Genomic DNA, 13473 nt, shown 5'->3' on the forward strand with positions numbered 1-13473 from the left:
AGTTTTATTATTATTATTATTAGTAAAAGGGGTTCCCGCCCAAAATGGGTTAAAATATTGTAATCGTGACAGCCGTGTGTGTGTGTCCTCCCCGGCAGGTGCACCTCGGCGGTGTGTAACGGCCTGCTGGTCCTCACCATGCTGATCTCCAACCACCAGAGCCTGGCGGAGCAGCTGTCGGCGTGCGAAGTGAAGTCCGTGCTGACGCCCTGCCTGTCCGCCTCCCGGCCCGAGATGATGTTGGCCATCATCGCCCTCAAACACCTGTCCGTCGCTCAAAAGCAGGAGAGGAAAGGTAGCTCTTATGCTTCCCAACAACTTTTATCATCCAACCGAGTAAGCCTTGAGGCTTGTGGTGGTCACGGAAACACAAAAACTATTAGTGGACAACAATATCACAGGAAACGCATAAAGAGCTAGCCCTAAATGACCATAACATGTCTGTAACAAATTGGTTCCATTTGTACTCACTCAATGGGAGTACTAATATGCCATAGTGTCGTAGTAAATATGTGTCATACATTGACCTTCAGTATTTTATTTATTTAGCGAATGCAAAGTCCTTAAGCCAAACGGTTGCCTCCTGGTCTGCTGTGTGGAGGGTAATTAATCCTCCTTCCAGTCTTTGGAGAGGACAAACTTCTATGATGTGCTTCATAGTTTGCTCCTCACCACACGCACACAGTGGGCTTGGGCTACTGCCCCATTTGTGGAGGCTGGCCAAGCAGGGGCCATGTCCAGTCCTGAATCTATTGAGCGTAGACCACTGTCTCCTTGGGAGGGTGGTACCAGGGCCTTCAGTAATTGGCTCTTATGATCAAGTAAGACTTATTACCAGTAAGACGCGCAAACGCGGGAAGCGAACGCAGCTGAGACCCTGCAGATCATGTCTGTCTGTCTGTCTGTCTGTCTGTGTGTCTGTCCCGCTGTTACTGTATATGTGGACCTGGCCCCTTTTGTGCCCATATATGGAGCTGAGTGGACCTGGCCCCTTTTGTGCCCATATATGGAGCTGAGTGATTGCTGATGCAACACACTCCATATTTGGATAGCGGGACAGACACACACACACACACACACACACACACACACACACACACACACAGACACACAGACAGACATGATCTGCAAGGTCTCATAGTAAGTGCTCACTGCTTTCGCAATAATGTGTAGAAATCACACTCGTGTGAAGTGAGGAGTGCCCACTGTATTTATGCCTTACGTATTTTAGTGCCCTAAACAAACATTAAAGTCCATAGACTTGGCAGTAAAACGATTTACCACTTGACCACAGACAAGACCAAGTCTTTGCCACAGACATGTGTCCGTGTAGACTACAGTCATCTTGATGACCCCTGGCCTGCATGTGCCCCATAGGGCAGGAGCCTATCTCCTTTTTTCTTTCTTTTGTCGCGTGAGGCAGCTTGTAAGTACACTTCCTAGGACATGACACAGGGACCCCAATCCTAACCTTGATGCCCAGTGCTAAGCAGGGAGGCACTAGGTCCCATTTTTTGCTTGCATTATGCAACTACTAACCCTATTATGGAGTGTGTGCATTGAATTCTCAATTCAATACCGTTACTTTAGAAGTATGTAATAATTGTGTTGTGTGTGTGCTCAGACTTCAGGGAAGACGTGAACCTGAAAGAGACAGAGTTCCAGATGTTGGTGTGCAGTCTGAAGGAGATGACCGCCACTAAGGAGGTCATACTGACCCTGGAACAGCTACTCTGTGACCTCTGTGACACCCAGGTGATTAGACGACAACTGACTCCAATAGGCTATCTATGCACACAATAACCCGTCCTACTTCCTTCCCTACTTCCGTCACAGTCGATTTTGAAAAATCGACTGACATAGAGACATAGCTTTTTCAGAAAACTGTCAGGATGTAGAATACATTTTTTTGTGGTGCCACCAGGTGACCCGTGACTTCTATCAGGAGCTGGTCAGACTGTTGGACCAGCACCGTGCTGACCGGGCCGTTCAGCTCTCCATTCTCAGGTAAAGCGCTCTATACTTGGTACCCTACACTGACTAGGGGGCTTTTACTCTATACTTGGGTACCCTACACTGACTAGGGGGCTTTTACTCTATACTTGGGTACACTATACACTGACTAGGGGTCTTTTACTCTATACTTGGGTCCACTACACTGACTAGGGGGCTTTTACTCTATACTTGGGTACACTATACACTGACTAGGGGTCTTTTACTCTATACTTGGGTCCACTACACTGACTAGGGGTCTTTTACTCTATACTTGGGTCCACTACACTGACTAGGGGGCTTTTACTCTATACTTGGGTCCACTACACTGACTAGGGGGCTTTTACTCTATACTTGGGTACCCTACACTGACTAGGGGGCTTTTACTCTATACTTGGGTACCCTACACTGACTAGGGGGCTTTTACTCTATACTTGGGTACCCTACACTGACTAGGGGGCTTTTACTCTATACTTGGGTACACTATACACTGACTAGGGGGCTTTTACTCTATACTTGGGTACCCTACACTGACTAGGGGGCTTTTACTCTATACTTGGGTACACTATACACTGACTAGGGGGCTTTTACTCTATACTTGGGTACACTACACTGACTAGGGGGCTTTTACTCTATACTTGGGTACCCTACACTGACTAGGGGGCTTTTACTCTATACTTGGGTACCCTACACTGACTAGGGGGCTTTTACTCTATACTTGGGTACACTATACACTGACTAGGGGTCTTTTACTCTATACTTGGGTCCACTACACTGACTAGGGGGCTTTTACTCTATACTTGGGTACCCTACACTGACTAGGGGTCTTTTACTCTATACTTGGGTCCACTACACTGACTAGGGGGCTTTTACTCTATACTTGGGTACCCTACACTGACTAGGGGGCTTTTACTCTATACTTGGGTCCACTACACTGACTAGGGGGCTTTTACTCTATACTTGGGTCCACTACACTGACTAGGGGTCTTTTACTCTATACTTGGGTACACTATACACTGACTAGGGGTCTTTTACTCTATACTTGGGTCCACTACACTGACTAGGGGGCTTTTACTCTATACTTGGGTACCCTACACTGACTAGGGGTCTTTTACTCTATACTTGGGTCCACTACACTGACTAGGGGGCTTTTACTCTATACTTGGGTACCCTACACTGACTAGGGGGCTTTTACTCTATACTTGGGTCCACTACACTGACTAGGGGGCTTTTACTCTATACTTGGGTACCCTACACTGACTAGGGGTCTTTTACTCTATACTTGGGTCCACTACACTGACTAGGGGGCTTTTACTCTATACTTGGGTACCCTACACTGACTAGGGGGCTTTTACTCTATACTTGGGTCCACTACACTGACTAGGGGGCTTTTACTCTATACTTGGGTCCACTACACTGACTAGGGGTCTTTTACTCTATACTTGGGTCCACTACGCTGACTAGGGGGCTTTTACTCTATACTTGGGTACCCTACACTGACTAGGGGTCTTTTACTCTATACTTGGGTACACTATACACTGACTAGGGGTCTTATACTTTTTACTGGGGCCAGTTTCAAATGGCAGCGAACTGTAAGTGCTCTTTGAGAGCGGTTTTGAAGGAGAGTATAGGGATTCACATTCCTTAACGACTGTTGGTATGGTGTTCCACATTTTTGTGACATAGGAGAACAAATCTAACCACGTGTTTGAGACGAAATCTGGGTCGAATGTGATTAGTGGAGTACTACTGACTACTACGGTGTTCTCCTGCCATGTAGGATCCTCAACATGTTCCTGGATAACTACCAGGAAGACCTTCTACCATGGCATGAGAGCATCGAACCCTGCCTATCCTCCATGAATGCCTTCATCAGCGACAGAGAGGTGAGGAATGAGGAAGACTCCTCACTGACCTTACTAAGACTTCACATGAACACCCATTTAACCACATGAGTGTCCCTATTCTGGGCTGGCCACAATAGGCGAACATTAAGTAAGTAAGTCTAGGCCCCTGGGGGATGGATTGTTGACACCTAACCATCAGCTCCCAGTTCTTATCGCACAACTTGCCGAACGCAAGCTGTGCTACTCATACTGATGCTGTCGAACCCATGACACTGGTCTATAAGCGAGAGCTCTACCCGGACACAACCAAGGCACCCACTGAATGGACTTATTGTGGCAAGGAAGGTACATAGACTGAAAAACATTCTGCCAGTCAACGAGTTAATCATTAGCTCCGCAGCATCGCTCTCATGCTGGCTAAAGTAGCATTGTGGCAGAGTAGAGAAGTCTGCCCACAGTGCAGAGAAAGTTATGTGCACCCCAATCATATCATTTTCAGTCATGAGATTGTATTTTGCTTTACTGTGTGTGTGTGTGTGTGTGTGTGTGTGTGTGTGTGTGTGTGTGTGTGTGTATGTATTGGGAGTAGGTGGTGCAGCTCTTCATTCGCTTCCTGCACCGGCTGGCGTCTCTGAACAAGGACTACGCGGTGGTGATGTGCCGACTGGGCACCAAAGACGCGCTGGTCAAGGCCCTGGACAAGCACAGCAGCACCAGCCTCCTCATGGTGCCCGAGCTTAGGGAGCTGATCACCGACTGTGAGAAGTACGCCAGCCTCTACAAGAAGATGACCACCAGCGTCCTGGCAGGATGCATCCAGGTACTGTAACGCAGAGAACTCCTGAAAGAGCGTTTTCGGATGTTGTCAGATGACTTGATCTCTGTCATCAGCCGTTATCAACACCATTCAATGAAGCCAGTATGGACATTTCCACATACTGACATGTCAGCCTATTGCTAACCGTAACGGCTAAATGTAACCCAAACTATAACCCTAACCTCAGTCTTAACCGGCCATTTAAGTCAATTTCATGATGTTTTAGCTTCAGCGGCAGTAATTTCACTTCCTAGTCGCCTACTCGCGTTAGTATGTGCAAATGTCCATACTGCTGCATTGCATGGTCTTGATAAGAACATACATAAATGGGGCAAAATATTGAACCAAACGTTTTATTTTTATTTTGAATGTGAAACAGAAATACCATTTCCAACTCACACACACACACACACACACACACACACACACACACACACACACACACACACACACACACAAACACAAACACACACACACAAATGGGGTGGGGAGCCGTGCGGTTTGGAAAATGTATCGCACTGTGACACCAACTTATCGAACCGTGAATTTTGTGAAACTATAATAGTGACTTGGTCAGAAAGCTTCCTGAGAGGATACATGACTCGGTATGATATGTGTCACTTGTTCTCCAATGATGTTTTGTAAAGCCCTTGTCTTAATGGAGTTCTAATCTTAGAATCTGGTGATATCTAAACTCAATGTAGAAATACTGGATGGAAACGATACAGATATTTAAAAGAATAAATGCATTGCAGAACCAAGAATTTAGGGAGGTCCTTGGTGCAGTAGAATGAGATTTTTCTGAATCTTATCATGTCATATTTCTGTACGTACAGTACATTTGCAAATCATGAACTTGTAGATCTGCTATTTTTGGTGAGAGATTTGGTGTTGATTAAAAAAGAGCTCGCCAAGTACAGAGCAACTCAGGTCTGTTTTACTAAGTCGTTAAACGGAAGTGATATCGATGAATTCCAAATATTATCAAAGTATGCTGAGGCACCCTAGGGTGCCCACTTTGATAAATCCTGGTCTAATGGAGTTCAGATGGATGTAAACCTGGTCACCCGTTTGTTCCTCTCCAGATGGTTCTGGGTCAGATCGAGGAACATCGACGCAGCCATCAGCCAATCAACATCCCCTTCTTTGACGTGTTCCTCCGGAATCTGTGCCAAGGTACGTAACCTCTGGTACACATTAACAATACATACCAGGTCTGGTGTCACTTCTTCTATACACTCAGGGGTAGAGCGGCCGCTTTGGTAACCGGAAGGTTCCCAGTTCGATCCCGGGCTCCCCCAGAGCCCGCAAAGCAAAGTTACCATGTTTACCGAGGGTAACTGGACTAAGCTCAAGAACTTGTTTACAGCCAGGCCCTGCTCATGGAACATTTCATGGTAGGGGTTCAATGCCTTGCTCAAGGGCACTTCAACGGTGGTAATTTTAACGTGCCTTTCCGGGATACGAACTAGCGACCTTCCGATATCAAGACCGCTCTGCAAAATGAATTAATGTGTGTGAATGTAATGTACAATGTCATGTAATGTACAATCTATGTTAAGTGCCTTGGATAAAGACGCTAGATAAATGCACCATTTACTTTTAAAAGAAATGCGTCTTTCTGAATCTCTTCGAAATGAGTATAAAGTAACACGTGTGTGTGTGTGTGTGTGTGTGTGTGCGCGTGCAGGCTCCAGCATTGAGCTAAAGGAGGATAAGTGCTGGGAGAAGGTGGAGGTGTCGTCTAACCACCATCGAGCTCACAAGCTGACGGACAAGAACCCTAAAACCTACTGGGAGTCCAACGGCTGCACCGGCTCCCATTTCGTCAACATCTACATGCACAAGGGTGTGGTCATCAGGTACACACTATCTCTCATGTCCACCAAGAAGGAAGATTTGTTCCTGAGCCATGTTTAGAATTTGCTTATAGAGGCATCATCATCATACATGGAAATGCCTACAGAGTGGCAAAAATAATTACTTTCTGGCCATAACACACACATTCATCCAAACAGAAAAGTCCTGTCTGATTGTAAACCAGGGGTTCTCAGCGTTTTTAGCTTGGGACCCCCGGAAATGCTTTGGCTATGTCTCATGACCCCCATAGACGGCCCGGCGGCTAGTGTATCGGTCCGGGCACCTAGGCTGCTGAGCCATGCCTGACAGCGTGTCGCAGGTTCGTTGAGTGATTTCCAACAAGCGCTTCCAAACTCCAACGCTCCATGCTGCTCAATGTTTTGCCACTCAGTCTAGATGAGGGGACGTGTCCTAGTGGAAAAGTGAAGCATGTGCATACTCTCTATTTTAACTTTTGGGTTTGTATCGTATAATAATGCCCAATAAAAGTGGCATCATCCACAAGCTTGTTGATCTTCTACTTTTGAATCCTAAAAACGGATAGTTTTGGTGGGTTTCTACAGTACCTGGCAGACGATATAGTAAGTAGCCGTGGCCCGTGTGTGTGTGTGTGTGTGTGTGTGTGTGTGTGTGTGTGTGTGATGTACGTGTGCGCCTGTGCTCGTGCTCCTCTTAGGCAGTTGTCTGTTCTCCTGTCTCCGGAAGACTCCAGTTACATGCCGGCCCGCATTCTGGTTCAGGGTGGAGAAGACCCCACCAACATCAACACAGAACTCAACACGGTAAAAACACCACCAAGTGTCACAAAAACACGGTAGCGTACGTACGGTATAACAGAGGCTAGAGCTCAATTATTTTTAGTAACTGCCTTTTGATGTTGGCCAGTTCTCCCTTTTTTGGAAATTTTTTTGAAAATCATTCCAGTAACGGTACACATACTAAACGATACCAACTCAGATCAACAGTCACAAGATCATATACTTAACATAACCTTTGTTTCACTTTATTCCATCTGTTCGTTTAACGTGTGTGTGTGTGTGTGTGTGTGTGTGTGTGTGTGTGTGGTCCAGGTGAATGTGTCTCCCACATCCCAGCGGGTGGTGCTGTTGCAGAATGTGACTCGCTTCTGGCCCATTATTCAGCTCCGGGTCAAGAGATGTCAACAGGTCTGTCATTCACCTCCTGTCCTCACGCTGTTCTCTCTCTCCCTGTGGCGTTATTATGTATCCCACCGCAGTTCTAGGAAAGCCCTGCTGTGATTGGCCAGTAGTCGTTGTGATTGACAGTTCTTGTTTTTGCGACCAGTCATTAGTCCTACAACCTATATCAAACCCTCACCCTAAACCTAACCTCCCACGGGGCAGCACACCTAAACCTAACCTTAACCCATGTCTAACCAATGACTAGTCTAAACTAAGTATGCACCCCCCTAAACCTAACCCGAACGGCCTAACCTCAGTAAAACGATGCCTTCCCGGGAGCCAATCGGGCACATGGTGAGGCGGGTCTACCCTAGAACGTTGGTGGGATTCATAATCACGCCTCCATGTGTGTTCCAGGGAGGTATAGACACCATTGCTCATCTCTCTCTGTCTCTCCCCCCGGCAGGGAGGTATAGACACCAGGGTCCACGGCTTCGAGGTGCTGGGTCCCAAGCCCACGTTCTGGCCGGTGTTTAAGGAGCAGCTGTGCTGCAGGACCTTCCTGTTCTACAGCACCAAGGCTCACACCTGGTGTCAGGAGGTCCTTGAAGATAAGAGCAAACTGCTGCAGCTCTTCCACAAGTACGGCCCTGTTTGTTGACCTTTTATAGACCACTCCTTCACAGATATCGGGTCGGGACCTGCATGTTTTGGATCCCTTTTTATTTTTCGTTTTGTTTTTAAATGAAACATATACTCCACCAATGCACCTGTTGCCTAATTGTCATTCAGGTGTGCAAAGGCCATTGGATTATCCAACATAGTCTAAGTGTGTGTGTGTGTGTGTGTGTGCGCGTGCCTGTGTGTGCTCAGGTTGAACAGTGCTCTGCGTCATGAACAGATGTTTGCAGAACGGTTCCTTCCAGACGTGGAAGCTGCGGAGGCACTGGGTCGAACGTGCTGGGAAGCTCTGATCACACCCATAGTACACAGTATCACTGCTGCTGGTATGTACACCCATAGTACACAGTATCACTGCTGCTGGTATGTACACCCATAGTACACAGTATCACTGCTGCTGGTATGTACACCCATAGTACACAGTATCACTGCTGCTGGTATGTACATCCATAGTACACAGTATCACTGCTGCTGGTATGTACACCTATAGTACACAGTATCACTGCTGCTGGTATGTACACCCATAGTACACAGTATCACTGCTGCTGGTATGTACTATTAACACTAGGGGTGAAATACCTGATACCTGGTACCTGAGGGATTTGATTTGAGGGCTACCATTAGATTATAAATCGATTTACGATGTATCACGCCACATCTCGATTCCAATACTTTTCCCTCACTGTAACTAATAAACTAAATAAGCTTTCTAATGATCCATAATGGAAACAGATTAATTGACTTTCATTATCCTTTATTTTTATTCAATCAGTAAAAACCCACATTGAGACGGAAGTCTCTTTTACAAGTGTGAACTGGCCAAGAGAAGAGGCAAAATTATAACACTACAAACAAACAAACAAAAACTTAACACAGCTTTCTTTTAAAAATTATGAATCCTGTACCGACATACAAAAAAAAGGTAAATATATTTTTGGCCTCTTGTGAATCGACTCTTAACCCATGTTGAGCGGGAACCCCTTTTGGTGTTAGCATTGTGTTATGCTTTAGCTACAAATCGAATAACGACTGACATAGAAACATAGCATAAGACATTTTTAGAATCTGATCTCAGGTCAAAATGGGTTAATCGTCCATGTCTGCATCATCATGGCTAATTGTGTTGCAGGTGCCTCCAGTCCCAGTGCGGTCTCCTCCTCCTCAGAGAAGCGTGGTGGTGGTGGTGGTGAGAGCAGCAGTCCTCTGTCCTGGCTGCTCACAGAGTACCTGGACAACACGAAGCTGGCCCGGAGGGCCCAGCGCTGCCGGGAGGCCGTCTTCAACTCCAGGGTCCGCCGGCTCACACACCTGCTGGTCCACGCCGACACCAGCCACACGGACACGCAGGAGATCAGGCCTCCCGTTAAAACCAGTGAGTAATACAACACGTGTGTGTGTGCACGCTCACACACACGCACACAGAGACACACACACACACAGAGACACACACACACACACACACAGGAGCTCCTACCTCCTGTTAAATCCGTGGTTCTAAAACTTGTTTGTCTCAGGGCACCCCTGTAAATAACCTTCTCATCCACTGAACCCCTGATTTACATTGTTTATTTATAGCACCTTATGTCATATTAACTCTATGTAAAGGGGGACATTCACCAAAAATAGCAGATCTACAAACTTACAAGAAACTTGGTGCGTTCAGCCTACAGTAAGTACAGTCCAGTAACTCGGGTCCATTTTACTTTTAAGTTTAGAGGGTCTAAGACCGTGATTGAACTGAAGTGACATTGATAAATTCCAAATATTTAAGTCTTCTATGGCAGACCTGGACTTGCCTAGGGGTGCCATGGAACCCACTTTGAGAAACCCTACACACACACACACACACACACACACACACACAGTCACACACACTATTGCGTCATATGGTCTTTTCAGTGGTTTACGATAGCTGGCGCTCTTCGCCAACATATACTATGTCGCTAGCACTGATGCCGGGACAATTTGTCTGATGTACTGTATGCAATTGGATTTCTACAGTGTAAAAAAAGGTCTGCGATGCATCCCAAACGACCCAAGTGACATGTTGTGAGCAATATGCAGATCATATTTTGATGCTATTTTTGCCATTTACTGTAGTGGTTCCCAAACTTTTCAGGTCGAGACCCAAAAGAGAGATTAAATGTTTGCTCCGGACCCAAACTAGTGAAAATAGCCAATCTACAAGCACGTTGACAGCTTGTAGACAGTGTTGTTTTTAGCAGGGATTTTTTAGATTTAGTCAGTCTTAGTCTTTTGGACGAAATGCTTATTAGATTTTGTCACTCTTAGTCATTTGGATAAAATGCTTAATTAGTCTTAGTCACATTTTGTCATTTCTATCCTTGATAGTTTTAGTCATTTTAGTCGACGAAAACTTAAAAGGTTTTAGTCCAGTTTTAGTCAAAAATAAAAGATAGGCCAGGGGTCCTTGAGGGGGCTAAATTATAGTTTGTAACTCAGAGAGTGTACAGAGTTAAATTAACTTTGATTTTACAATATACATTGGGGTCTCAGAGATAAAATGCCATTAAATGGGGGTCCATAGCCTAATTCATGTCAAACTGGGGGTCCTTGAAATTCAAAGGGTTGGCAATCACTGCTAGAACCGAAAATATCTTACCTGGCATATCTTTTCAAATGGGGGTCCGCGGGCTGATAAGTGTCAATTTGGGGGTCCCTGACATGAAAAGGTTTTGCAGCCACTGCAGTAGGCTATTATCATAAAGTATATCTCAGTTTGAAGATTCAAATTATGGATAATAACAATACAACTAAAAAATGCCTCATCATTATTATACTCAAGGGGAAAAAATGCACCCTATGGCATGCACTCACACGTGCATCAGAACACTTGCATGGAAGAGAGGGGAGGGGCCAGGGCTTAGAATGTGTCGACAGAAAAAAGAAAAAGTTTAGTTTACAATACAACATTTAAACTCTGCATAAGGATTTAATTAGAGTTCCTATCTACAGTCATGGATAATTTGTTTAGGACCTGTCACTTTTCTGAGGAAATTACTTTTAAAAGCACATTACAAGTACGTCAGGTAGGCAATGCGAACGCGACATGCAAAGCTTGCATCTGATACGTGTGTGTGTGTGTGAGAGAGATGTGCATGCGGCGTGCGAGAGAGTAACAATTAACCGAGGGAGGGTGTATGCGTGCGTGCATGCACAGTTTGCACACACACACACACACACACACACACACACACAAGGGCAGGATACAGCCATAGTAGCGGCAGCATTTCTGATATTTTTGCACGCACAATTGGCGGAACATTTCCATGCATTCTGAAACTTTGTTAGTCAAACCACTAATATGTTCGTCTAGTCTCGTCTCATCAACGTAAACTCACACACGTCAAGTTCGTCATATTTTAGTCAACCAAGAGAGCCGTTTAGCTCGTCAGCGTCAGTCCTGAATATCTTTTGTTTATTCCGTCAACGTCAGATATTCGTCCTGAAAAAAGGGCCGTTGACGTCGTCATTTACGTCATCGTCATGCCTGACGAAAACAACACTGCTTGTAGATCCGCTATTTCCACTACTTCTTAATAATTCTATTTTATTTGTGGAAATTAGATTTTTACTCAAGTCATGAACCATAAAATTTGGTCTGTGTGTTATGGAAACAGTGATCTACTTACGGCGGGGCTCCACCGGGTGCGTTGCGTCTCCGTCGCGTGCGTCAAAAAACGAACCGGGGCAATTTTAGTCACAATTAGTCACGCAACGCAACGCGTTGTAAAAAAGGGAACATTCCCTGACGGTGACGGAGACGCAACGCTGACACGTCCGGTGGAGCCCCGGTGTTACTGTTTAAGGCACGCAGCCACGCATGCGCACACACACACACACACACTACACACACACTCACGCACGCATGCACACACGTACGTTAAAAGTGATGTTTGAGACAGTGATTGGAGCTGTTCATTCATTTTGTCTCCAGAAGGCCTCAACCGAAGCAGGGATATAAAAAGTAAGTAACTGCCCTAGAGCCTTGTGTCATTTGGATCAGTGATTCTCAAATCTTTTCATGTCAAGTAATTCATACTGTATTCACGGACCCCCATCTGAAAAAAATATTTATTTTTCACGATCCCCCAATACCAAATGTGTGTTCAAATGTTAAAAATACACCTCAATGTGTTCAATATTATTTGAAAATTAAGATATTTTCAAATTGTCAAGATTATTTGAAAATTAAGATATTTTCAAATTGTCAACATAGGGTTAAAGTGGTTAAAGTGTTTTTCCTCCTATATTCATTTTGCTGGGGACCGCCCAAAACCCCCTCAAGGACCCCTCGGGGTCCTCGTACCCCACTTTGAGAACCACTGATTTAGACTCTTACTGCTATTTGTTTATTTTCATGTTCATATCGCTGAGGACTTTGGCATTTTGCTTCTCCCTCCATATGAAATAAATGTGCTGGTTCTACTTGCCAGCTGGTATTTGTGTCAAAGCTATGGTTGCACGATATTGACCAAACAAAATACAGATTTGAGATATTTCTGCTAAAATATCTGCCTTGCCATTCCAGTATTTTGGAAATAATAATGACTACTTTGTTGCAGTCGGGCAGAAACCTCTTATCTCCATTTCAGTTTACATAAATTAACGCCCTGGCCTACTTGTTCATACTATAGTGTCACACAAAAGTAGCAAACGCAGTGAGAGCTTGTAGATCTGCTACTTTAGCTGTTTTTTTTATTTGATTGCTGAAAAGTAACAGCTTTGGACATATGAGGGTTCTACCCGACAGACTATTTGCTTAATTTGAATAACTTTTCTCTTGGTTTGTGCAGTACGTACACTAGGTCTGACTTTGTGCACGGCGCCATTAAAATGTGTCCTGCTATAAACAACCTCTTGTCGTATTGATTTGAGTTTATTTGTCATTCTTGTTCATTTTTGACCAGTTTGGGATGTATTGTACCTCGCTATTTAAACGGGGGGTGATTAGTGACAAAGCTAAAGCTCTGTATTCTGATCGTAAACAATATAGAGTGTTTGTTCAGAACTCTGCAAAGATATCATCTTAAATTTGATAGTCTTCCAGATCCATGTTAGTTTTCTTTTTCTTTCACGTCCAATTTCACTTGTTTATCCTGTATACCTTTTA

General features: G+C 44.9%; 1 protein-coding gene across 6 annotated transcripts in view; it reads left to right on the forward strand.

Annotated features, from left to right (window-relative positions):
- cul9 (cullin 9) overlaps window positions 1–13473 on the forward strand; it is a 58212-nt gene that overhangs the window by 22611 nt on the left and 22128 nt on the right. For 5 of the 6 annotated variants that reach the window (XM_080782689.1, XM_080782693.1, XM_080782691.1 and 2 more), the window contains exons 14-26: window positions 99–295; window positions 1625–1755; window positions 1925–2007; window positions 3773–3878; window positions 4429–4659; window positions 5742–5832; window positions 6347–6518; window positions 7193–7298; window positions 7587–7682; window positions 8125–8300; window positions 8532–8665; window positions 9469–9711; window positions 12298–12327. In XM_080782689.1, coding sequence (XP_080638815.1) covers window positions 99–295; window positions 1625–1755; window positions 1925–2007; window positions 3773–3878; window positions 4429–4659; window positions 5742–5832; window positions 6347–6518; window positions 7193–7298; window positions 7587–7682; window positions 8125–8300; window positions 8532–8665; window positions 9469–9711; window positions 12298–12327 — 1796 coding nt within the window. The remainder of the gene's footprint in view (window positions 1–98; window positions 296–1624; window positions 1756–1924; window positions 2008–3772; window positions 3879–4428; window positions 4660–5741; window positions 5833–6346; window positions 6519–7192; window positions 7299–7586; window positions 7683–8124; window positions 8301–8531; window positions 8666–9468; window positions 9712–12297; window positions 12328–13473) is intronic. The other variant, XM_080782694.1, reaches the window with a different exon arrangement.

This window comes from Protomyctophum bolini (genome assembly GCF_963924005.1).
Source record: "Protomyctophum bolini genome assembly, chromosome: 14".
In the NCBI taxonomy this organism is placed as follows: Eukaryota; Metazoa; Chordata; class Actinopteri; order Myctophiformes; family Myctophidae; genus Protomyctophum; species Protomyctophum bolini.